Source organism: Motacilla alba, chromosome 9 (assembly GCF_015832195.1).
Source record: "Motacilla alba alba isolate MOTALB_02 chromosome 9, Motacilla_alba_V1.0_pri, whole genome shotgun sequence".
In the NCBI taxonomy this organism is placed as follows: domain Eukaryota; kingdom Metazoa; phylum Chordata; class Aves; order Passeriformes; family Motacillidae; genus Motacilla; species Motacilla alba.
The window spans coordinates 3,725,505-3,749,302 of record NC_052024.1 but is presented as its reverse complement, the minus strand read 5'-3'; the positions used below and the strand labels follow the sequence as shown (position 1 = coordinate 3,749,302).

The following is a 23,798-nucleotide window of genomic DNA, read 5'->3' as shown; positions in this document are numbered from 1 at the left end:
ATGAAAGACATGAAAAGAAAAGCCACTGCATTTTAGGGAAAACATTTGCAAGCTCTCTCCCCATGTCCCAGGGTCTGGCTGTCCCTAGCAACATGTAATCTCAAATATGAGATTATGGAAGCATTCACATGATAAAACTTGACGCTAAGTGTCTCACTACTAAACCTAGAATAGCACTCAGAGCTAAATGTAAAAATAACAAGAAATTATTAAAGTGTGTAGAATAGAAATGCTTCAAAGAAAATATCAAATGCTTTGCAAAGTTTATGCTTACCTAGATGCACAAAAGCTTTTAGTGCAGTAATAGGAGGATATAAAAAGATAAAAGTTAAATAAAGCTTTTGTTTAAGCAAGGCATCATAAAGCCTGCAAGGGAAGTTTCTAAAGAAAATCTGATGGATTATTTTCAGCAAGGAACTGTGTTTTTCTATTTTCTGAAGACTTCCACCACTATTTCTAAAAGAGCTTCATTTTATCTGTGCTCTCTGAGGAAATGATATGTCAGGAAAAGAGAGTCTATTAAAAATCTAATTAATGAAGCATCCAATTCTGAGTAAGACTTTATCAGAGATGAGTTACTAATATAAATGGCTTAAGGCTAATTGCAGATAATTTTTTTTTTGTTGAGAACTTTTGCTATGACAGATACTGGTGAGTAGATACCCAGAGGCCACCATCCTCAATGGCATCCAGCCTACTTCCTTTTCAACAACCACACTCGTGCTGAGAAAGGAAGACTGGTAACACCTCAGCATCAGCACTCAAATGTCCCTGTAATTTAGGATTTTATCATTATTATCAATGTAATCTGCTTAGATGGTGTTCTTCTTCCTCCACAATCATGTGTAGGGCTGAAGGACAAAGCTCTCAGGTGCACCAGAGGCTCTCACTGCAGGTGGGTCCTGAGCCCTACACAGATTTTTGGGCACAATTATTTTTAATTCCATGTGAACTCACAACTAATGGGAATTAAGTTCTCATCCCTCAAGTATTTATAACTAACAACCTGTAAAAAATAGTTTCACCTAGTTCAGTATTTATCTGCCCTTTGCAATCAGCAGACACACAAAAGGAAGCAGAGGCAAGAAATCCTAGCAATGCAGATTAGTTCTTATGGAACTATCCTGTATTTCAGCAGCATTGGGAGCTGGCTGCCCTGGTTTCTCTGAGGTTTCTTATTATTCCTCCAAGATTAACAGAAGAGCTGGGTTACAAATACTAGTGTAAAATTTGCCCTTGGGCTCAATGAAAGTGATTGTATAACTTTCAGCTCCAGGACAATTTTAAGGGATGAAAATATTTCAAAGTTGTATCTGAAATAATCTCTTTCTTGCACAGCATCTCTTCATTCTTGTCTCATGAAAAGCCTTCACAGAAGTGTTCAGTGTAACTATTTTATAGCACAGTGCTGTGGTTCATGTCTTGTGATCTCTCTTTTATCCATTCCTAGAGAACTCTATGTATTTCCTATTAATTTTTCAGGATTTTCCAAACACTGGTTCTAGGTAAGAATCAAAACTCTAAGACTTCGTATGCTGCACACTACTCACAAAATGAACTACAGTTTTTAGGCATATCAGGTGCAACCAGCTCCAAGAGCAGTCTTCAACATCCTCTAATTCTCCTGGAATTGCTTTAGGAAGCAGAGCAAAAGCCTGAAGCTATCACCTTTGAATCACAGAAACCACCTCAATGTAGTGGTTCAACCCCAAAATTTTTGCTTAATCCAGAACACTGCACAAATAGAAAGCTGATATAAATCAATACAGCAGGGTAATTTCTCAACTTTCAGAAGGATTTTTACTTCTAACACACAGAGAAGTGGCTATTTCAATGAAGCCTACCTATAATAAAGTTCCCCACGCAGAGAAAACCAATGCACTTAAGTCTTGAAAGTCATTATCAGGAATAACACTGAGTTACCAGATGATATCTGAACGCTTTTTTAGTAGACTCAAGCAAGAAATGGGATTCTTCTGATGTAATGTAGGTGATATCCATCATCCTAACAAGCAGCAGTAACTGAGATTAGCTACAAGCTCAGGAACGGGTGTAAGCAGTCCCACTCCAAGTCCCTGGTGCTGCTTAACTCTGAACAAAATGCAGAGAAAGATGCTAGGGAAATGCATGTTGTGTGATACCTTCCACTTACAAAGAAATTGTGTATAATATTTGTAAGTTTTAGTCTCAAAAGGGTAAAGACATTTCCTAATGAGAAAGTGCATGAGACTATAAAGAGCTCACCATGCACAAAAAAATCAAAGGAGCTGCAGCAGGATTACTGGCATAACGTGAGCAGCAGAACAACAACTCCTGCACCACAGATTGTGCAAGCGATCCCGTTTGTGTAGGGGAAAAACCTCTCACAGATTCACTATTAACACAAATTCCTTAACATTTCTTGTGCCTAATGCACACGAAAGGCACAGCCATTTGCTGTTCCTCAACTGATTGAACTGTAACACCTCTCTCCCCCAGCCCCAGCTCAGCTTTGGCAACAAAGATTGGCAATGATCAGAGACCCCTAACACCAGCTGGCAAACAAAAAACCCACCAACAGAGAGGAGACTGAGCTGGTCCAATACCAGCATTCCAAAACAGATCATCTTTTTAAGCTCAAAAATTCAAGGACTTGCCTTCTCTAGTATGATATGGTTGGTGCCACTATCAGCCAGGTCTCATTTCATCCTGAGCTTCTGTTCTGAGTAAAAGCTTTCTAATATTCGTGCAGGGATGCACCTAAACTAGAAGATGTTTCAAATATACCTGAAATCCCAACAGTCTAAAGAAGCAATCCCCACAAAAAAACAAAACAACAAAAACAAAACAAAACAAAACAAACAAACCCCAAAAAAAACCCAAAAAAAAACCAACCAAAAAACCAAAACAGAAGGTTTAAAAAATAGGTCTCCTTACAAGAAACATGCTATTGACATACATGGGTTTCTGGAATTTGCTGAGTTTTCACTCTTTGCTGAGACAAGGGGGAAAAAGAAAAACCTCATATAAGGGTAGTAAAGTTCGAAACAGAAGTGTTAGGGTTTTTTCTTTTAAATTATCTGATGTAGGGTTCAATTATACTCCAAGAAAAGGAAACCGTTTTAGAAGTTACTTGCTTCAAGGCTAAGAGCTGGATAATAATGCATGTTCAAAAGTGAGGGACCAAGCTGAAGATGTAGCTCCGCTCCTCAGGTTCCTTTTACCCATGAAACTCAAGTCTAAATTAAGTTAAGGATTTGCTATTTGACTGAGGAAAAGAACTCTGAAGAGATCCTTCACTTCCAGGCAGAAAGCACAGAGAATACAAACCATACAATAGATTCAAACAGCTTAAGGGGCTTCATGGTACATTATTTGTTAATGAAAGACTGAGAAATGGAAGAGAAGGAAGGAGTAAATCCCTCAGTTATTTCAGTATGAATAGAGGTGGAAACACTTTTGCAGAACCTGTGAGTGGATGAAAAGTCTGTTTGCCACAACTGCTGTCACTGCTGCAGGCACAAACACATGGGTTATTTTGTAGGTGATAGTGTTAAAAATTAGATGTTATTACAAATTGCACATTTCAAATCCAGGCAGAATGCAAAAAAATTTTGATTGCCTTTAATTGTTTGAAATAGGCTAAGACAAATCTTTTGTTAAATCTACCACACTGGCTGAAAGATTGTTTAATGTATCACCCTATTTTAGAGACAGAAAATAGCAGAACATATCTACAAAGTATTTTAAAAAGCATGGGTTATACCATCCTTTAGAGAGCTGGGTGGAGTCATCCTCCCCAAAAGAACTATTTAAGGTAGGTAACTCTGAAATCCTGGGAATACAGAACTCATCTACACTTCAGAATGAAAACATTACAGACTTCCCAAGAACTCATTTCTACTGGATTCTAGATGACTGTGAGAGGAAGGAGAAGAAAGGAGAAGGGAATTGAAAAATCCAAAATCTATTTGTAGCCTCCTAGCCCATGATGTCATGCTGGGAATCATTAAGGAATCATGTGTTTATTAAAGACCTACCCAAAATATTCCCAGGGATACATCAGCACAGACACACTACCCAGAACGCCACTGCCACCAGCAAAAACCAGCAACAGCAACAATTTCTCATATAAAAAAAGGGACATGAATGTTCTACTGCATACAGTTTTTCACTAGATGTTTTTAGCATTATTAAAAGCCATCCACGTGTATGCTCTTACAGAAATGTTCCCAGCATTAACTTCATTGCAACAGTTTAGACAAAAGATCCGAGATAATTTTACTGGAAACGCCTTTCAGAGGAAGAGATTGTCATGAAAATAAAATATCACTATACTATAGCCTGTTTTCCAGATCTTATTTTTAAAAGAACTTTTTTTTTTAACATCAGTGAAGTTCCTACCAGTGTATTTAAGTAAGTGCACTACACTGCACTGTTTACCATCATCCAGATGGTGAAATGATGGAAATTCAAACAGGTAAAAGCAACTGGTGCAAAATCAGGACCACAGCAGCTCTACCTCAAGAGAAAAGCCAGGCAGTACCTGGGCTGTGAGGAAACAATGACACTCAATGCTATTTCCTCCACCTACAAGTTCTTCCAAGATAATTCACTTGAATTATTTAAAAGACAGTTCTCCAAGAAAACATGAATTTAATCCTATTTATTTCTTTAGGGTATTAAAGAGGAGCCTGATAAATCTGCATGTAATGCTAACAACATGCCCAAACTCCCCCTCCTGTGCCCTGGAAAGCTACGGTGGTACAAACGACATTAAGCAGTGAAAAAGTGGCCAGCAAAAAGGGACTTGGAGATTGAAGAAATGAGACTCAGAACCTCTGGCACAACCTATGAAGAAGCCTGGAGGGTGTCCTGTTTATCTCCACTTTGAGGCATTAAAGGGAAGTGGATACAGTTAATAAGTGTATCTTATGCAGCCCATGTATTCATAGGTTAAACTACTGGAAAAATGCACAGCCTATTCCAGTCACCTGAAAGAACTGCAGGAAGAGAATTAAGAATTCATCTTATGTAATTTACCACTTCCATTGTTTTTCCGACACTCTTCAGAAGGTAAGTCTAGAATTGTTGCTTCAGGCCACTTCTAAGGGAACCATTTCAATAAACAATAGGAATAAATATTACTTTGCTCTAGTGCAAGCAAAAGCACCTGCAGTAAGTCTATGGAATTCTGTCTTTTTTATATCAGCAAAGCTTATCCCACTAACTTTAATGCTCTCTACAGAATTGCTTTAAAAGCATTCCTTACCATTAGAATCTTCAAATCTTCAAATCTGTTTGTTAAAATATGTTCCTTAATTTGTTGTTGAAAAAATAATCCAGAATAACATACTGACATATTATCCCTGTGAGTGCTGATCTTTTTTATAAGGAAATCTGACTGTAAATTGACAGCTACATTTGACTTTTATAATTCTGTGTGACAACTTGAACACCTTAACATGTGAAGTGAAACTCTGGACCTAAAGGACACTGTAGAACTCCTTCAACTTCACAGCACCAATATTATCCAGAAGAGCTGTATGATGTGTGCAAGTAGGAAATAAAAAAAAATTCCCAGCATCGTATTTGATCTAAACAATGTACATAAAAATCCCTTTGACATAGTGGCACCAAAATTTTAATTTACAGATCTCTAACTGCATGGCAATGGCATGAGCAGTTCCACAACTGGAAAGCTGTACTCAGCACAGGTCACACTTGTAACCATGTAAAAGCAGGATGCACATGGAGAAGCCAAAAGCTGAAGATCAATACCCTAAAGCCACAAGCACTAACCTCCACATAGAAGAGTGAAAGCTTGTATTTTCTACCAAGAAAATGGTGCTACCCATGAGTTTTTTTCAAATAACTCTTCTGCCCATATTTAAAACCAGTCCTAGAGACTACAGCCAAATCAAACCTGTATACTTGCAGAGACATCCTCCCAACAATCAGGGGTGTGGGTGTTACTTTGCTTTGGTGTGGGGGATGTTTTTGCTGTTGTTCTTTGGGTTTAGGTTGGGGTTTGGTGTTTTTCTGCTTATCTGACAGTAGAAACTAGGAATAACCTGCCCTGTTCAATTTTATCCAAAGCTGTTAAAGTTTTCAAACCACTTCCAACTTACATGAAAGGTGAAGTGTATTGTGATTAGATGATATAAGTAGAAGCAAATGTATTCTTTACAGAATTATGTGCAAACTAAAAATTGAATATTGAGATGTATAAACTAAGAAACTATAGAAACTGAGGTCTACTCACAATCAAATGTTAACATACACAAGGTAACAGAAGAAAATGTAGTGCAAGTTCTGTTCTCTATAGCCTAAATTAAATGCTTTTCTCCCTTACTTTACACAGAACACTGAAAGAACACAGAAGTGGAGGGATTTTTATAACCCTGACAACTCTGCATGGAGCCAATCCCTATTTCCTCCACATGGTTAGTACACACCTGGAGGAGGGAACAGAATATGTTTAGGGCAGAAAGATTTCTTTGTAAAGCATCAAGCAAAACAGTGCTAAATCTGTTTGAGGCCTTCCAGAGTAACAGGTGTAAAGAACATAACCCAGAAATTTGTTTGCCAGGTTGTGCAAAGAACACACCTACCATAATGTCTATGGACACACGCTATTAAAATATCATCACTGCAGTAATGCTGAAGCTCAGTGTCTTTGCAAAGCAGTGGTGTTTAAAAGTAACATGCTTGTAATACAAGAGGAGACCTTAAGAGTCAAATGAAACAGGGAGAGCTCTACTTCATCAAATACGGAATGCAGGTCCAAGTTGGGGCCATGATTTAATAAAAAAATTCCTTAGTTTAGGAAAGCACTGAACAAGCTCACACACCTAGAACTGAAAGCCCATGTTTTTATTCCATACCTTCTTTGCAGATTACCTGCAAATCTACAGCCCTCAGTGTCATAGCAGACTTCTAATATATTCTCTTATTAAATTATGTACTTTGGACATCTCTGCAAAAAAGAAGTATCTGTCAGAAGCTACTGTTACTGCTCATTAGGACTGCAGCAAGAGAAGGAGAAAGGCTCAAGAAGGCCAGTGGAAAGGCACCAGAATGTAGTGTATGTATATGTTAGATAGAAACTTTAACCATAGCTAGGATTATCTGCCTGTGCTATAAATGATGTGACTAAAATTTACCTGTTTTCTCTACTTTAAATACTTTCTTCCTCTTAAGGAATGAGAAATAACCACCTTGCCTCTGAAGAAATCAGAATGAAAGGTGAATGCCCCTGAAAAGAATGGAATCCTCTGCATGAAGATGCACGTTCTGAAATAACAGCAGCCACAAATACTGAGCTTTGGAGAAAGAGAAATGTGTTCCTGATCCAGCAAAAGCTGTTTCTACCTAATTAGGAGCAGTAAAATGTCTTTCTATCCACCTCCATTGTTTAGAGCTCAAGGGGAGAGTAAACAGTGTAATGCCCTTGTGAACTGCAGCCTCTCTGAATATAAGGTACCTATAGCAGCAGCCAAACAAATACTTGTTTGGAGCATTAAGAAAAAAACTGTAGACAAGCTGATACTTCTGTATTGTGAACATCTAGGAAAAAAAAAAGTTTTCCCCCTCTTGAAATACCCCAATCAGTACTTTTTGGTACACATACCTCGAAGAATTCTCTCCTCATGGCAACGTAGAAAGTCCCAGATTCTAACAGTGCCGTCGTCAGAGCATGTAGCAAATTTATTATCCGTGGGTGAGAAACTGTTACATGAAGACACACAGCAGGGGAAAGAAGTCAGCATTTAACAGATTATCTATGCTTCTCAGACAGGGCAAAATTATACTGTAATGTGTTATACACTGAAGGAGGCATCTGAACATAGGCACTTCTAAGTGAATACAGTGCCTGCCAAACGGCACTTCACCACAAGACATGAATTCAGCTTAGGATTACTATTGCACTGCAGTCCCCTGTCATATGAGGAAAAAATCTGTCATTTATTCTTAGCACCTTCCTATCTGTGACTGCACACAGTAGGGCCTTCTCTGCAGGATGAGAAGCAACATCAATATGGCTTGGCAACTGTCAGCCTAGATTTTCATGTTTGGTAATACCACAAGAAAGTGACACTGCACAGAAGCACAGGAGAACAGTTCTTAGGGAAAAACTCCTCTTCAGCCACAGGTGCTTTGCAGCAGAGAAGCAAAACATAAGGGAAAGCTGGTTACAGGAAAATGCTACTTGGTTTAACTGTTGGGGGGAAAAAAACAAACCTATATAAAACAAACACTTATAAGAGCAAATTGGAAACACTCCCTCTTATTACACCCCACCAACAACATGAAAAGAATCCTACAGACATGTAAGCAGCTTCCAGGTTCAGCAGTTAACATTGATTGATGAAAGTCACTGGAAAAGCAAGGAGTTATTTAATCATGTGAATAGGGCCAGAACACCTCCAACAACTGACAGGCACTCAACTTTCTTTCTGGTGCAGTGAAAGACCACAAAGGAGCCCTTGTGAAATCCTAGATCTTTATGATCAAGAAAGGGCCTAAAGCAGTAGAGAAATTCAGTGCATGGCCATGATAGTCAGACAGTAACTGAATCCAAAGTAAGCACTTCTCATAACCAAACTCTGGCAGAAAATGCGGCACCCTACCAAGAAAAATGGTGACTTTAGTGGAAAGTGAGTTTGTGGCAGTGAACCTTTATCACCATGGGCCAGCACCTGAACCCAAAGAAACACTGTTTTAGCGCCACTTGGGATCTGCAGCTTCTCTTCAGGCTTACTTTAAAAACATTTACTAAAAATCATATGCAGGTTTGCTCTAGAAACACCCTTCATTTACACCTTACTGTAAGTATCACTTTGGATTTGATTTTTATATAGACATTTGCACAACTGAGGCATCAACACTGAACCAAGAGAATATCCTACAATCTTCTTTTCAATGGCTTTCTTACAGTTTCAAGCTTGAAGAACCCATTCAGTATTAACATTAGACTTCTGTATGTGGCAGTCTGCGTGGGTATTTAGTATTACTGGAAGTCTTGGCTTCACCAAGCCAAGCAGTTCTTCACTTTATTTAGTGTTTTATTATTTTGTGAGAACTATGCAGGTGTTTTATTTCTGAAGGCTTTATATTTTATTCAGTTAGATTATTAAAGACTGAATTCTTTATTTGGAATGAAATTGTTGTCTTACACAGTGCGTATAAAAAGGAATAACTGATACACATCGTCACCATATAAAAATGAAAAGAATACCAGTGCAAAATGCGGCAGACAAATACATCTCTAACATATTGCAGAGGCGGATACTGGGACAATACTAATTCAGAAAGGTGCCAGCAAAACGGTGAGAATGTGGAAACAAAAGGAAATACTGTGTTTATGTGGTGCAGGAAGTTTCCCAGAATCTGACAGAACCCATGCATTTCTGCACCCAGAATACACTTAGAGAACAGTCTAATCATGGCAATAGGTACTACAGAAAATGGTATATTGTGTATAAACCTGGCCTCTCTAATCGCCTCCTTATGTGCCTGGAACATCTTGACGTTGTTCATGTTGGACTGCCAGTATTTCACATATCCCCCGTGGTCTGCTGTCAGCATCCACATATCATTGTGTGACCAAGTCATAGCCCTTACAGGGCTGTCGTGAGCCTGCAAATTCAGAAACAGAACTTCTAGCAAACACATTCCAATACTCTCTGATCCACACAAACACTGAAGTTACTAAAGTTCCGACTTAACAGCTGCAATGAGGAAACGAGAACAATGATGATCTAATTACATCCAAGATGTTGGGGGGGGGGGGAAAAATCCCTTACTCTGAATACAATGGTCTTCTAAATAATAAGAGTATTTGCACTTTGTTTTCAAAGTGTTTCTTTATTATTACTACAAATACTCGTAGTACATTCTGGAGAACAGTTAATGTAGAAGATGGAGGTGGAATGAGAAGCATTAAGTGAATTGCCTGTAGCCACGGGATCACAACAGAATAGGAGACCTCTAAGGATCCCATCACCACTCAGACCAGACCCATGATGAACAGGGTGAAGATGTGTTCCTAAAACATGCTCCAAGACCTCAAGGAAATACAAAGAAATCTTGACAGATTACTTTACCTGCAATATTGTTTCAAAATTGAAAGTCAGTCCATTCCATAAAGTGAACTCCCCACTAGATGCACCAGTGACCAAGCGTCTCCCCTCAGGAGTCCACTGCAAAAGAAACATTTAACTAAACTGTGCAAATATAACACTCAAATATTTCTTCACAATTCTCCAAATAAATCATGAGCTTCTTCAGGGACTCTGTGGAAACAGAAGCTACTAAATGACTTTCTAGAGGATGCGAGAAAGCAAAAATGCAGAACTGTGCCAGAGGACTTTTGACTTTTGTAACAACAGGACAAAGCCCATTGTAAAAACAATGAAAAACTCTAGTTGTGAAGATGAAACAGCTTATTGGCACCAATATCCATACTAAACAATACTTGTGACATCATGGAAAAGTTGTTAAAAGCTGCTATGAGACTCAAACAGCACAGAGACCAAATCTCCTTTCTTCTGAGTCAAGACATGTCAGGTATGTGAAATTTAATAAGGAAGGTAGGAATTGCACCCCAAACTCAGAGAGTAAGAACTCTTGTGCACTCAGACTTTACCATTTATTTTCCTAAAGCTCTCCATAGAAAGACTGGACACAGAAGTAGTCCATATACTGCACATGCCATTTTTATCTAAAGATGCTTTAACTGCAACTCATTCAGTTAAGAATCGGTCTAACTTAAATTAAGACAACACAACAAAGTAATTCCAACATTGTACTCACCCTGACAACAAACACTGGGCATTTTACTTTATTAGTAGATGTCCGAACAAATTTTGTTGTCACAGCATTCATAGGGTTGTTCAGCATTCCTATAGGAGGGACCAACTGTAAGAGAAGAAAGCAAAGATTTACTGAGGACACTGAAATCAGAAACTTCAAGAAAAGAACACATTCTAAACACCCATTTTTGGAAAAGCAAGCTTATAACTTGCAGGGCTAATTTACCAGAAGTAAGTTGGTAGAAGTGTTTCAAAGTCAACACAAACATTCAGAAGCAGCATCTTCAAGAGCAGCTTTGCAATCTCAGTGCATGATGAAAGTTCTTATGCACAGGAATTAAAAGCCTGTCCAATGTTAAGGTCCCTTCATGGACATGGATTCCAAAAGAACAAAATAATGTGGACTGAAGATGTCCTTCACAGGTTTAAGACTTTTTGCAGATACAAAAATAACTTCAGCTGACAGGCAAAATTCTTCTTATTTTCTGGTCATATTTTATTTACACAACTTTATCAGTGACCAGGAAGATTTTACTTACATCATTGTAATATCCTGCGTCAGGCTGGATCGCTCGCATATCTCGTTGGTCTCTCTGCCACACTCTATTCTGGAAAGAAGAAAACAGCTCCTAGTTCATAATAGAGCTTTCCTTGTCAAATAACAAAAAAATGGAGATAAATGACACATGGAGATCTTTTGTGGGAAATTCTAAAGTGCTCCAAGGATTTTAGAATGAACTATGTTAAGACTTTGGACTCAGGAAAAGGAACATGTGGAGTTTATAGTTTCTGTAAGAAATGGAGTCAGGAATGTTTAAAGTGTTAATTTTCAGATTGAAGCAACTCCAGGAAAGCAGCAGTCCAATGTAATAACGAACATTATTATGGTACTCTGCTGCCCAGTGTCAAAGCTTTATATTCAGGACAAGAATTTACACCATGAGCAGCTGTGCTGATGAACTCCCCATGAAATCCACACAGCAGCACAAGCCACAAAAGGACCTTCTGCAGAGCCAGCATTAAGACATTTTCAAAAGGCCAAAACTTAAAAGACCAAGGGATAACAATGCCTTCAATTACTTAAATTTTGTGAGTTAGCAAACTAAATCTTTTCAAAAACACTTCTCATGAATTTAGAATTAAATTACTTATGTTGGCTTTGTGCCACAGACCCTGCCAATTTGGATCTGTGCACATATTGGAAACAAATTACAATTCTAGGTAAAACATTCCCAGCAGCACCACTCCAGTTTGCTACAGCTTCCTAAGCCAAGAGCAAATGACCCATTTTCGTGGTTATTTATTTTTTTCTAGAACCACATTAAACCAGTAGTACTGAAGCCAGCAGGTGGAGATCAGATTTTTTGGTATGTTGTTAATGTTTTAATAAACAGAATTTCCAGGGTGCTTACTCCTATCACAGTAAAAAGGTCCTGGACTTCAAAAATGTTTTTTAGAATAGCCCACGACTAATGGAATCTCTTTTGGGGCGTTCCTAAAACATAAGAATGTACTTAAAATGTTTGATGTTTGAAAGATCTTAGATAGTGGTTTAATTATCACACAAACCTTCTAACTGTTATCACCTACAAGCCATAACCATGCACTGGCCATAGCAGATGGAATTAATTTCATCACATTTTTGCAACGTTGCTCTTGCAGCTGTTACAATGCCAGTATTTTGACTTCATACTATTTCTTCCAGGGTAACATCCAGTACTCACAGAGTAAATCTTGCATGAGAAAATTGTATTTCTTAAGCAATACTATCCCAACAGGTGAGCTAAATAAGCATTTTTACAGAAACATTTCTTCAATAAAACCTAATGTTTAAGTTTTTCTCTATTCCTTAACTCTTTCTTAGTTTTCTTTATTTTTTAAGTATAGAAATGACTTTCAGAGGCCACACTGTAAGCTGAAGAGCTATTTAGTAAAATTATGAGATAACATTTCTAGTGCCCTGATTTTGGAGGAGAAGGGGCAATGGTTCATCTTCCATTTTGGGAAATTTCTATTTCAAAACAAAAATAAGAACTACATCATTTATAATCAGCTTTTTCCGAAAAGCCAGAACATCGCACAAGATATTCAACTGCACATCAACTTGGAATTTCAAGACAAAATGCAAAAGTTGGTATTTACACAAAATACAGAACACTTGAAGTTTTATTGCCAATGCTCAACATCCCCTTTTTATTCACAATATACCAAATTTACAAGCATTTCTAATTTTGACTGAAAATGCAGCAGTTGCTCTCCCAGTATTCCACATTCCTCTGCAGAAACCAAAAAGCACAATCCTAAATACCAGGAAGAAAAAAAACTTCTAAACAAAATCAAAAAATCCCTTTACTGACCTGTAGGAATGGGCCCCCTATGGACAGAGTGACAGAACTTTCCTCTGTCCCCCAAAAAGGAAAGAGCCCAGAACTTTCTCCCAGTGATCAGGTAGAAAAATCACTGATAGGACCTTGGGGACTTCACCTCAAGTTTGGGGACAGCTAATCGGCCATTAGCCAAAAGGTCCCGCCTGGGCCATTGAGTAGAAAAGGACAGAACAAAGAAACCAAATCGCTTTTGTGAGGTGTCTTTACCAGGAGCACAAGCCTGTGGCACCTGGGTGGATTTTCAGTTTGTTATTTTGCCTTTTATTAAACCTTTTTGTTCCTGACGCTGTCACATCAGCCTCCTGCTCCTTTTATGCCTCCTGATGAAAGCTGAGCTATTCTGGGGTGTAGTGTTGGGGTGTCGAGAGCTTATCAGATCAGCTCAAAACCCCAGGCAAAAACGTGATACTGACCTCCAAATATTTGATGACAGAAGGATTGTAGTCGATGGTCTTTCTGTTGACGGCTTTCCTCATGCGCTTCCCGTCGAAGGTGAGCTGCTGCATGGCCTGCTGCTGGGCGAAGTCGGGCCGCTTGTAGAAGAGCTGCCGCGGCGCCTGGTGCTGGAAGCGCGGCATGTGGAAGAAGCGCGGCGGGGAGCCGATCTCCGTGGCCATGGCTGCGTCCCGCTGGAGGGCTGCAGAGGCACAGCGCTGCTTAGCACACAGCATTGCTGAAAGCGACACCTCTACTAATTCACTTCCCGCAAAGCATGACAAATCCCACAGCAGCACCTCCCCTAACTTTGGAAATTACCGTTTCTAGGTAAAAAACCATTAGCGGATTACTCTGAATACTTATTTTTCCTCCGCACCACGTAACACCAACATCAAAGCAAGTAAATACTTCAGTTCTCTATCAGGAGGAATTCTGTATTGAAATACATCACTGTTAGGTTTGCATTACTATCCCTAAATTAAAAATGTACAGGAAAAGGATGTCCTCAGTAAAATAGTATAAAAAAATGCAAGAAATGGCAAGAACCTTCAAGATATTTCAGATTCAGTAAACACTGCATTAATCATAAATTAATTTAGCTATTAAAAGGAAAAAGGTTTTCAAATGTTGACTCAACATTTTGTTCTATGACCTAAAAATAAAATTACACTCCTTTCACACAACTTCTTGCAAATGGACCACAGATCACATTCTACCTTTAGGTGTATTTTCAATTCTGTGACTGCAAAATAAATGAATCACACATTTAACAAGGTTTCATAAATACAACTAAGACTCATTGAGAATATTAAGAAAATGTGAGGGATAGGGAGAAAAATTCAATATTCTGAATTTTTCTGACAGAGGGAAATGAGTGTAAAACCTCATTTTTCAGTCTAAGAAATTCTTAAGTGGTGAGATCATAGCAACTCCTTCAGAGTTGAAAACTACAATATACAGAGTCTTTAGAGCATTTACTAACTTCAAACTAAGCACTGACACATGCTGAACCAATGACAGCTCAAGCTTCATTTTGAACATGTTCTCCCCCACATCCTAAACTCACTTTGGAAAACATTTTAACCAAAAGAAACTAGCACTTCCATCAAGGGAATTCATCAACACCTAGAAACTCTCCTTTGCACAAAGGTTAAAGTGCTCACACAGAAGCAAACTGCACGTAATAAGAAAGGAAAGAGCAGATTTCTTTTTTAAAAAGACTGCATAATCTGCTTGTAAATTCATGAATGTACTTTCCTACACAGTCAAAATACTTGTATCATCAATTTGAAAGAGCTGTTTGAAAAGTTGTTTCACTGCCAACTTTAAAATTTTCCCTTGCTTTTTTTGATCCCAGTAGTTCAAAATCATTTCCCTTTTTAAGTAGCAAAATAAAGCTAAGATAGAAAGGCTGGATATAAGAGACCGTTTAAAAGCAGCACAGAATCTGATTCTTTTTAAGAGGTTCTTTCTAACCACTAGGAGCAGGCTGTCCTTTAAGTATCAGGCAGTGGGCTGGCACAGAGCAGTGAACAGCTCTGCAAACTCAGGACTTCCACTCCCCTTTTCATGCTAACAAAGTGTGACAGCCAGCTCTGAAACAAGGAACCTCCAGCACGCAGCTCCTCACTACACAAACAGCTCCCACACCAAAGCCATCACAACTGTTCTCTATTCAAGACAAACAAGCTCAAACTAAACCAGCACATTTCCAGGAGCCAGGTAAGGAAATTCAACACCTTCAGCAGGTGTAGCCTCTTATTAGACCAACTTGGTAACTGGAATGAAGGGGGGAAGACAGAGAACAGCTTTCAAAAAACAAACCTTCATCTGAAGGCTCATGTGCCTGGAAGTTGCCCCATTCCAGGCAGCCAGGTGGTCTAACCAGACCCCACAATGTGTCTGACTGCCTGCAGCCCCCCACAGGAGCACACAGCTAGGACAACATTCAGCTGCCTGAAACAAGGTATCCACACTTCCTCGCACAGGAATTACTGCAAGATCCTCTAACACCATCTCAAATTCTCTCAGCTGGCAGGAGATATCAGTGTTGTAAAGAAGGTTTCAGGTGTTAAGTATCAAAGGTAATATTTTATTGTTGGGGGTTTATATAGAAGAAGAGAAAGCGGCTTCTTCCAACGAGCAGAACAAGGCATTAAACACACCACGTCCATTAACGCTTCCAAATGTTGTTATTCAATAGTCAGAGGAAATAAACCAACAAAACCAAACAAACTATGAAAAAAACCCACAAAAGCCAACAACACACCACAAAAAGCCCCAGAAACCCAGACGAAATTTCCCGTACTATTCTTTCTCAAGTCTGAAGTTTGACATTCCCTTATACCAATCTGTGCTCTAAACCAGAGAGAAAAAGGTATTTTTCCAAAACCACACATCCATACTCTCTAAAAGACAATGCAAAAATAAATGTCATTAACTGAGACCAAGAATGTGGACCAGGATCTATACTGGGGGGTTTCAAAAAAAAAAATAAATTTAAATTAGCTATCATTTGCAAGAAAACATTACATCTCAAAAATCCCTTTTTAGGGGAACACTGCAAAGAAGCAAGTTAATACTTTATTTTCATGGTCCAGGGAGAAAAAGTCTGCTGAAGAAATTTCCTGCATTACTATCACTGGTAAATACAGCATCAGGTGTGATAGGGGCCAATTTAGACTGCAATAGTTTTAGGTGAGTCCAACCAGTGTCTAGCTTAAATCAGCATAAACAACCCTCACTTAGGGTGCAATCCACATCAGCAAAAGCAGGACCAAAGGCATTAAAAGGTTAATTACACCCCTTCACACCCTCAGATCCTTCCACACTCATGATTCTGACAAGACAATAATTGACACCACAAGTACAACAACATGATAAGGGACATGACACACGACCACAAAAATGAAGCATTTGTATTCTGTTTCTCCAACGTTTGAGAGAAAAGTTCACTGCCTCCTATCAAAAAAGCCTTCTACCTGCATTTACAAACTCTGAGAAAAGTACTGTTTATGCAGCTGCTTAGGACCATTTTCTTCTAATAATTGCTTCAAATATTATGTTTTATCCACATAACACCCTCATCACATCATGTGTGCATATGACCAGTATATAATCTGTGAAGAGATGAATAAAAGATGTGTGCACATACACGTACATTAGTGCGTATACACACCAAGGGAAGCTTCCAAACAAAGCAGCTTTAGAAAGAAATGGTTTTGGCACACAATTATCACGTGAAACCAGAGCATTTTCTTCCAAAGACCTCCATTTGAGTCAGAAAAATACACCCATTTAATGGTTATCAGCATCCTGCTTGGTCTTTTGCTGGGACAAACCACAGCCTCAGCAGGCTCTCCTTAAGATCTTTTTTTATCAACTACAATGTCAGAATTCAGCACGTCTATTAGCTAAAGCTCCTTTGGGATTGGCAGTATGAGCAGAAACATGCAAACAAGCAAAGTACCAAACTTTTCTTTATTTTAGAGTCCATTAACAGGAGTTCAAATGGAAGAAACCGTATTTTCCTTACTTCACACAATTAGAAGCAACAACAAGATTTGTTTCCAACATCTGGCATAAGTCACTTCGCATTTTATTGTTTTTGTAAAGTAATGTTACCAACCAATTGCTTTTTCTTTTTTTTTGTTCATTATACCCTTATCATAACGTGAACTAAGTTTATTTCTGTATTCCATTTTTCCATGCATTCTTATCAGTTTTTCCCTTCCTGTCCCCATGAACACCCCTTTCAAAGCCTCACACATTTAGAGACATAAATGAATTTGGGGATGTAGAGCCGACAGAGCAAGGCCCTCATTCCTAGAGGTGCCATAAGGATGCCAGGCCTATTAATGCCATCAAGCAATCAGAGGGAGAACAGAATTAAAAGTGAAAAAACTCTCAAAAATCTCACACCCACAGCAGCATGGGGTAAAGGCAGATGGATTTGGGCAGTTTCTTTGCTTTTTAAAATGAGCAAAAAGTCACATAAGGTATTAGTCAATTACAGAAAATGGTAACCACTGAATTAACGTACCCAAATGAGGCTACAAAGGTAATACTGGCATTTACACAGTAGCATTATTACTTCATCATCTTGTTTGGATATAGCTGTTCCTTTTATACAAAAATGAACCTTGCATTAAGGATTGGAAATTGACAGATTGCAACTTCAATCATGCAACCAAAGCATTTCACACATAACTTCACTAAATGAAAACAAAACAAATTACCCTACTCCAACCAAACTAAAACCACCAAACTAGTAAAGCTTGGAGAAAAGAGTCAAGGCTTTTATTAAATACAACACTACTTATAGGTAGCTCAATACTACACAAAAAAAAACCCCCACCTGATTCATGTATAATCTTGACATATTTCATATGGTTTATGCAAAAAATAAAGCTCATCATTAATAAAATACAGTTAATTGGTAAGTAAAACATCCTTGCCTATTTAACAGGTATTTTTAACTGAAGGTAAAGACACTTGGGTGGAATACAGCGAGTTATAAACTGAATATGCCAAAAGAAAAGTATGTTTCCCAATGGAAGCAAAGGTTATGGTGCAGAGTGCAAGCAGCAGTCACTCTGCAAACCACACAGTGAAGCTTAGAGGACACTGCCTGAAATGGCTGAAGCAGCAGAGGAGAAGGAGTGCTACACTTTTCCTGAGTGTATCTATTTAACACTTCTTTAAAGTGTAGCAGTTCTATTATAAAGTACACACAGGCTCTAAAAACGCTCTTTTCCAGTGTAACAGAAACAGCGAGGTCTGACAGGAGTTATCTGCACTGCTACAGCTCACAGGAGTTCAAAACACGGTTTGGGACACTTGGTGAAAAACACAGCACTGGAGAAGAACCACCTCGGTGTCCTGAGGCCTCAGAATGAGGTAACACCACCACAGGGCAAGGGCACCTCACCGAGCTTATTACTCAATACATCTTTCTTTGATGAGCAAAGCACTTTCACATCTACAATGTATAGATAACTACATTCCTTTCTAAAATTAAGAAGTCCTACTGTCAATAGTCATCTCTGAGAAAACATCTCTGCATTTTTAATTTGTGTATTAAGAATTCTGTAAGTGCATCTGAATAAGCACATCTGTTCAGAAAAACAATCATATCAAATACAGTTTAATGTTATTCTTTTCCCTCATCACAGAGTATCAACACTTAGTATCTGCATGCCAAAAGATCTGCCTTTCTTTTCTCCTTTGGCAGAATGTGCATTTCTGCTCTGGACACCAGCAGGGGATCCTTCCATGGCTTCCCCTTCCTAAGGAAAGCTCTTTCTTGGTCTCCTCATCTAGCCTCTTTCCTTTCCTGGGAATCCTACCTCTTCCCAGGGCAAAAGAATGATGTGAAAATATATATTCCAGACATAAATGTGCAAATTTTTGCCATCTTCAGCAAACATGTTTTAGAAAACAATATATTAAAAAAAAAGAGATAAATAAATAAACATGCATGTACACACACATCATTTCTCCATTGCACAGAAACAGAGCCAGCCATCCTGGTTAAAGACTGAGAAAAGTGGCAGACAAGTTCTTGAAATCATGAAATTTCCAGGTAGGGGGTTACACAGGGAAAAAAAAAAAAAAAAAAAAAGGATTCTTCACTTCTCCAAACCATTTAAATAGTCTTCCAATTATTTTAAACTAAATGAGATAGACCCAAAATTATTTCTCTTTTAAACAGAAAATGAACCTGAGCAGAAGGTTTGTTTTCAATCAGGGTTTCTACATCTCCCTTGCTTCACTCACTGATAGGAATGGAGCAAGAGAGCTGCAGGTGTGATTGAAACCTGCAAAGTATCAGAAAATCCCATTACCAAAGCCACTGTAAAACCAGCAGCAGCAAGCTTCTACCACATTTTCCTGAACATACACTTGAAATCTGCCAAAACTAATTTGCATGCCTGTCAATGAATTGATCTCTTACAGGAGATGAGATTTGGTTTCTGCTCCATTCAGATGCCATCAATTTCTAAAGAAAATATTAATCTTACATTTCCTTCACTTCACATAAGGTAAATCCACTCAGAAAACACTGACAAAAATGTGAAAAAAAGAAAAAAAACAACACTATGCCAAACTGCAGATGTAGTGAAAACAGATTAAACTGACCAATTCCCCAAAGTGCTTTGTGTTTCAATTTCCTACTGCATTGGAAAAACACTTAATCAGATCCACAAAACCAGATTACCCAATGTCTGAGAATTCTACATCTTGTGAGACAAAAAAATCAAAAATCTCACGTAATTTTGAGTACTGTTCTTATTACATGCAGGTTGTATTATTTTTATTTCAGAACAGATGTGACACAGATCTGTTCTGTTTCATTAGACTATAATGGTATCTTTCCCACTGATTATGAGAGAGAATTGGTGGATTAGGCAGGATTATAAAATTAGTTAAAAACTAGATTCAATAATGGAAGTACAAAGTTGCTCAACCTTTTAGTCAAAAGCAGATCTGTAACAGTAAAAAAAAATGTGTAAGGTTCTTGACCTCTGAATATTTTAAAATATTATTCCCACTTGTGAGTTATGTAAAGGCACTGCAGCATGCATTTTTGTGCTTTTTTATATGCACATCTCAAAAGATTTTCTACGAGGCATGCAGATGTGAGCACAGGAAGTTTAAACTTAAAATCAAAACAATTCTTAAAATTTGAGAGACTCCTTAATTATCTACAGGTGCTGGAGATCAATAATACAGCAAATCAACAAACTCAAGGCAGAAATACTGCCCTGTGTTATACAACACTGCTATTATGCAACATCCCTATTCTCTGCAGCAAGCACTTTTTCCCTGGCCTCTGCTGCTCTGCTCCCAACACACATCTGCAACCATTCCCTATTGTGTTTTATTTGTGAACCAAACTTTCCTAGAAATGGGGTTTAAATTCTGACCAAGCAAATCAAGGGAAAGAATTTAGCAGTTTTCCCCATTCCAGTCATTGTGTTCCAACAGAAAATGTAAAAAAATAATTAATTATAATTTTTTATTAAAATTGCAGAAATATACTTCAATTATTAATTGTCTAAGTCACAACAAACTACTCTGCCCAACAGGCTAACAGATCTGTTCAGCTTTTTGTTTTATGCATAGTCCAAAATCTCACTGGCATGACCAAAAACCTAAAATGCAGCAGCACTTTTTTTCCCCTTCAACTTCAGTTCTGTAGCTTCACAATGCCCAGATTCACCACGAAGCTCAAACCTGTGGATTTTCAACAGAACCTGAATATATTCACCACTGTATAGAGTGTAAAAGGACAGAACATGCAACATGGCAAAATGGGATTATACTGATGCAGTTTTGGATTTAAAGGGTTTACTCCCTGCAGGAAAAAGAGTGCTGGTATTTAACAGACAAAAAGGGCCTACACCTTTAAGTTTCACATAAAAACACACAATGTTCAAGAACTTCTGAAACAGGAGAGCAAACTTTCAGCAAGTGGAGCTACCTAAAATCCCAAAGGAGAGCACCTTCAAATAGGCAGTCTGGAGCTCTTTGTTACAGAGAGAAAAGCTTCAACAGCTGTGCCTGCTTAGCTGCATGTAAGCTACTGCACACTTCAACACCTTCTTTAAACACTTCCTTCAAATTCTGGATTTCTAGTACTCAACAAATATCTCATAATCAAACCACAAATGTTCCTTATTTTATGCTCAGGCTGAATCCTTGACTCATTCCAGAGCAGACATATTTACAGGAGATCATGTGCTTACATACATTATAAAAAACCCTCAAAATACTCCATTCCACAGGACTCAGACAGCTCCTGCTTCACCTCTCTGGCTCCAGTACAGAAAACTGCTTTCATGAGTGCAACAGCCTGGAATCTTTGCCTTTCTGCACCTCAAAGCAGCAACTTCTGTGAGCTAAAGTTTCTTGAGCTGTATTTCAAAACACGGAAGCAGCCACAGACTGCACCTCAGCTAGAAGACTGACAGGATTTGGTTTGCTGCCATGATTTTACTGTTACCAACTGGATACCTTGGTTTTATCTTAAAGTTAACTCACAGTAACTTTTTTAATAGAACATTTTCCCTGCCTCTAAACTCCCCAAATACCCCTTTGTTTCAACTGCTGCTTAGTATTTCTCAAGAGGTGCATTATAACCTAAACAGTTTTTTATTGGGAGTTCCTGAGATAACAATTCATCTTACCTAGCTGAAGACTCACAGCTTGATTTTCATGCTGAAGTGATTACTGATGCTGCCTTACCTTGGAGCTGCTACTTTGTCAGGAAACAAAAATTTTAGGAGTGATGTTTAAAACACATAAACGTGCTACGACAGACAACAAAAAACCTGACTTATGGAAAGTAGTTTAAAAGAAAAGAAAAGCCTGTCATCCTTGCTAATCCTAAATATCAAGACCCCCTTCAGCTGGTTATAATCTCAAAACTTAGTGAACAAAACAGTCAAAGCAGAATCTGTGTGAATGCTCCTCCCAGTTTCATTCCAGAAGCAGCTGCTCTTCCTTGTGAGGAGAACGCTGCTGCTTCCTGTCCACTGCCTGAAGCTCTCTGGGCTGCTCTGGGAGCAGCCAGTCATTCTGCAGCTCCTACAAACCCAGCAGGCTCTGCCTGCCCACGGAGAGCTCTGCAGGTCCCACTGCTCGTTTCCAGGTGATTCTGCTGAGCCATTCCTCAAGTCCCTCCTGACTCAGGTACATAAGGGGATGGACAGGGACAGAGAAGAGGAGGAGAAAGAGTGACAAGAAATTCTCCAAAAAAATTCTTCAGAGGACTTTAGATGTCACCCTAATTTTTTAAGACTTTGCTAAGCCTTCTGATGTTTGCATTCTTGTAACAAACTTTCTCACACACAATTCTGTAAATAACTTATGTTTTGCATTCTTTCATGGAGGAAGAGAGAATTGATGGACTCTTAGTCTGTCCAGTGTCATTGGAGAGGTGGCACTGTCACCCTCCAATCCACTGTCACTTTTAGAAAACTATAAATGTTGGAGTCAGAAAATAAAGGTCCCTCTTTTTTGTTCACCTGGAGAGCAGCAGTATCCGTGTCGTCATTTCATGTTGTATTGCGACATTTATTATCAGGAAGGGAAGGAAGGGAAAAGGACCAGAAGGACTATGGCAGTTTGCAGGGCAAAACTGAAACAGGAAACACAGCAAATTGTCTTTGCTTCAGGCACAACCACCTGAAATTCTGATGATTAAGAAAAAAAGTTCATGTAATTTAGCAAGAGTTTCCTTGTCCTCATTCACACTATGGAACAAAAACATACATTTTAATATAATAAACACAGTTGAGTATCTGAGACCCAAAGAGTTGCAAATTCAATGCTGACAAGACACCTAAGCCTTTTTAGAAAAATCTGGCAATTATGAAGAGTAGTAACATGTTACAAAGATTTACTTTTCACAACCTTCATCTGTTAAATGATTACCAAACATACCCAGAACTCTTGCAACATTTGCTTTTGCAGAGAAGAGAAACTGCAAATACCAATAGAATTAAGAAAATCTTTACTTCATGACCCCAGGAATGCTCACTCCCAGCCCCTCTCTGCCCCCTTTAATGTTACCCAGGCCCATCTTCTGACAAAACAATGTTGTTTGCCATTCCAGTTTCTGGGCCAAATAAAGACAAGAGTGTCTTAATTTTCTATAATTACACAATAGAAGTGTGGAAGGAGTAGCAGGGGGCAGGGTGACAGTGCTATCATGTGTGATCATGTGAAAAAGTGTGCTTTTATACGGTGAGAAGTGTAAGAAGGTTAAAAAAAACCCCAAGAAACAACTAAAAGCCATCTTTTTCAGCAGTTATTAACTGTATTTCAAAGATCCCTTTTCTGCTTCTCACACCAAAAAGAGATTTTATATCTCAGTAGAAACTCCAAGATAAAAGAATTTCTTATTTCACTGCATATTTTAATGGTAAAATCCATTCACCACTGACGTCCACACCCTAACCTGCATCCAGAGGGGGAGACTGTGCACCAGAGCCCTCATCTTCTGGGCACCTCAAGGTTATTCACACACCTCATGTATTCAGTGTGAGAAAAGAAGAGATTAAACAACCCTACATCCTCACTGCAGAATAAACAGCCTATAACATACTACCCTACAGTGTTTTCTTCACAATATCCAAGATTTTTAAGGGATTTTTTACTATCTTTTCAT

The 23,798-nt window shown here is 38.5% G+C and overlaps 1 protein-coding gene across 6 annotated transcripts in view; it reads right to left on the bottom strand.

The window, feature by feature from the left end:
* WDR33 (WD repeat domain 33) overlaps positions 1 to 23,798 on the bottom strand; it is a 69,183-nt gene that overhangs the window by 38,808 nt on the left and 6,577 nt on the right. For all 6 annotated transcript variants that reach the window (XM_038145255.1, XM_038145254.1, XM_038145257.1 and 3 more), the window contains exons 2-7: positions 13,597 to 13,820; positions 11,336 to 11,404; positions 10,798 to 10,902; positions 10,089 to 10,184; positions 9,470 to 9,621; positions 7,613 to 7,710 (exon numbers count right to left, since the gene is read on the bottom strand). In XM_038145255.1, coding sequence (XP_038001183.1) covers positions 7,613 to 7,710; positions 9,470 to 9,621; positions 10,089 to 10,184; positions 10,798 to 10,902; positions 11,336 to 11,404; positions 13,597 to 13,800 — 724 coding nt within the window. In that variant the 5' untranslated portion in view covers positions 13,801 to 13,820. The remainder of the gene's footprint in view (positions 1 to 7,612; positions 7,711 to 9,469; positions 9,622 to 10,088; positions 10,185 to 10,797; positions 10,903 to 11,335; positions 11,405 to 13,596; positions 13,821 to 23,798) is intronic.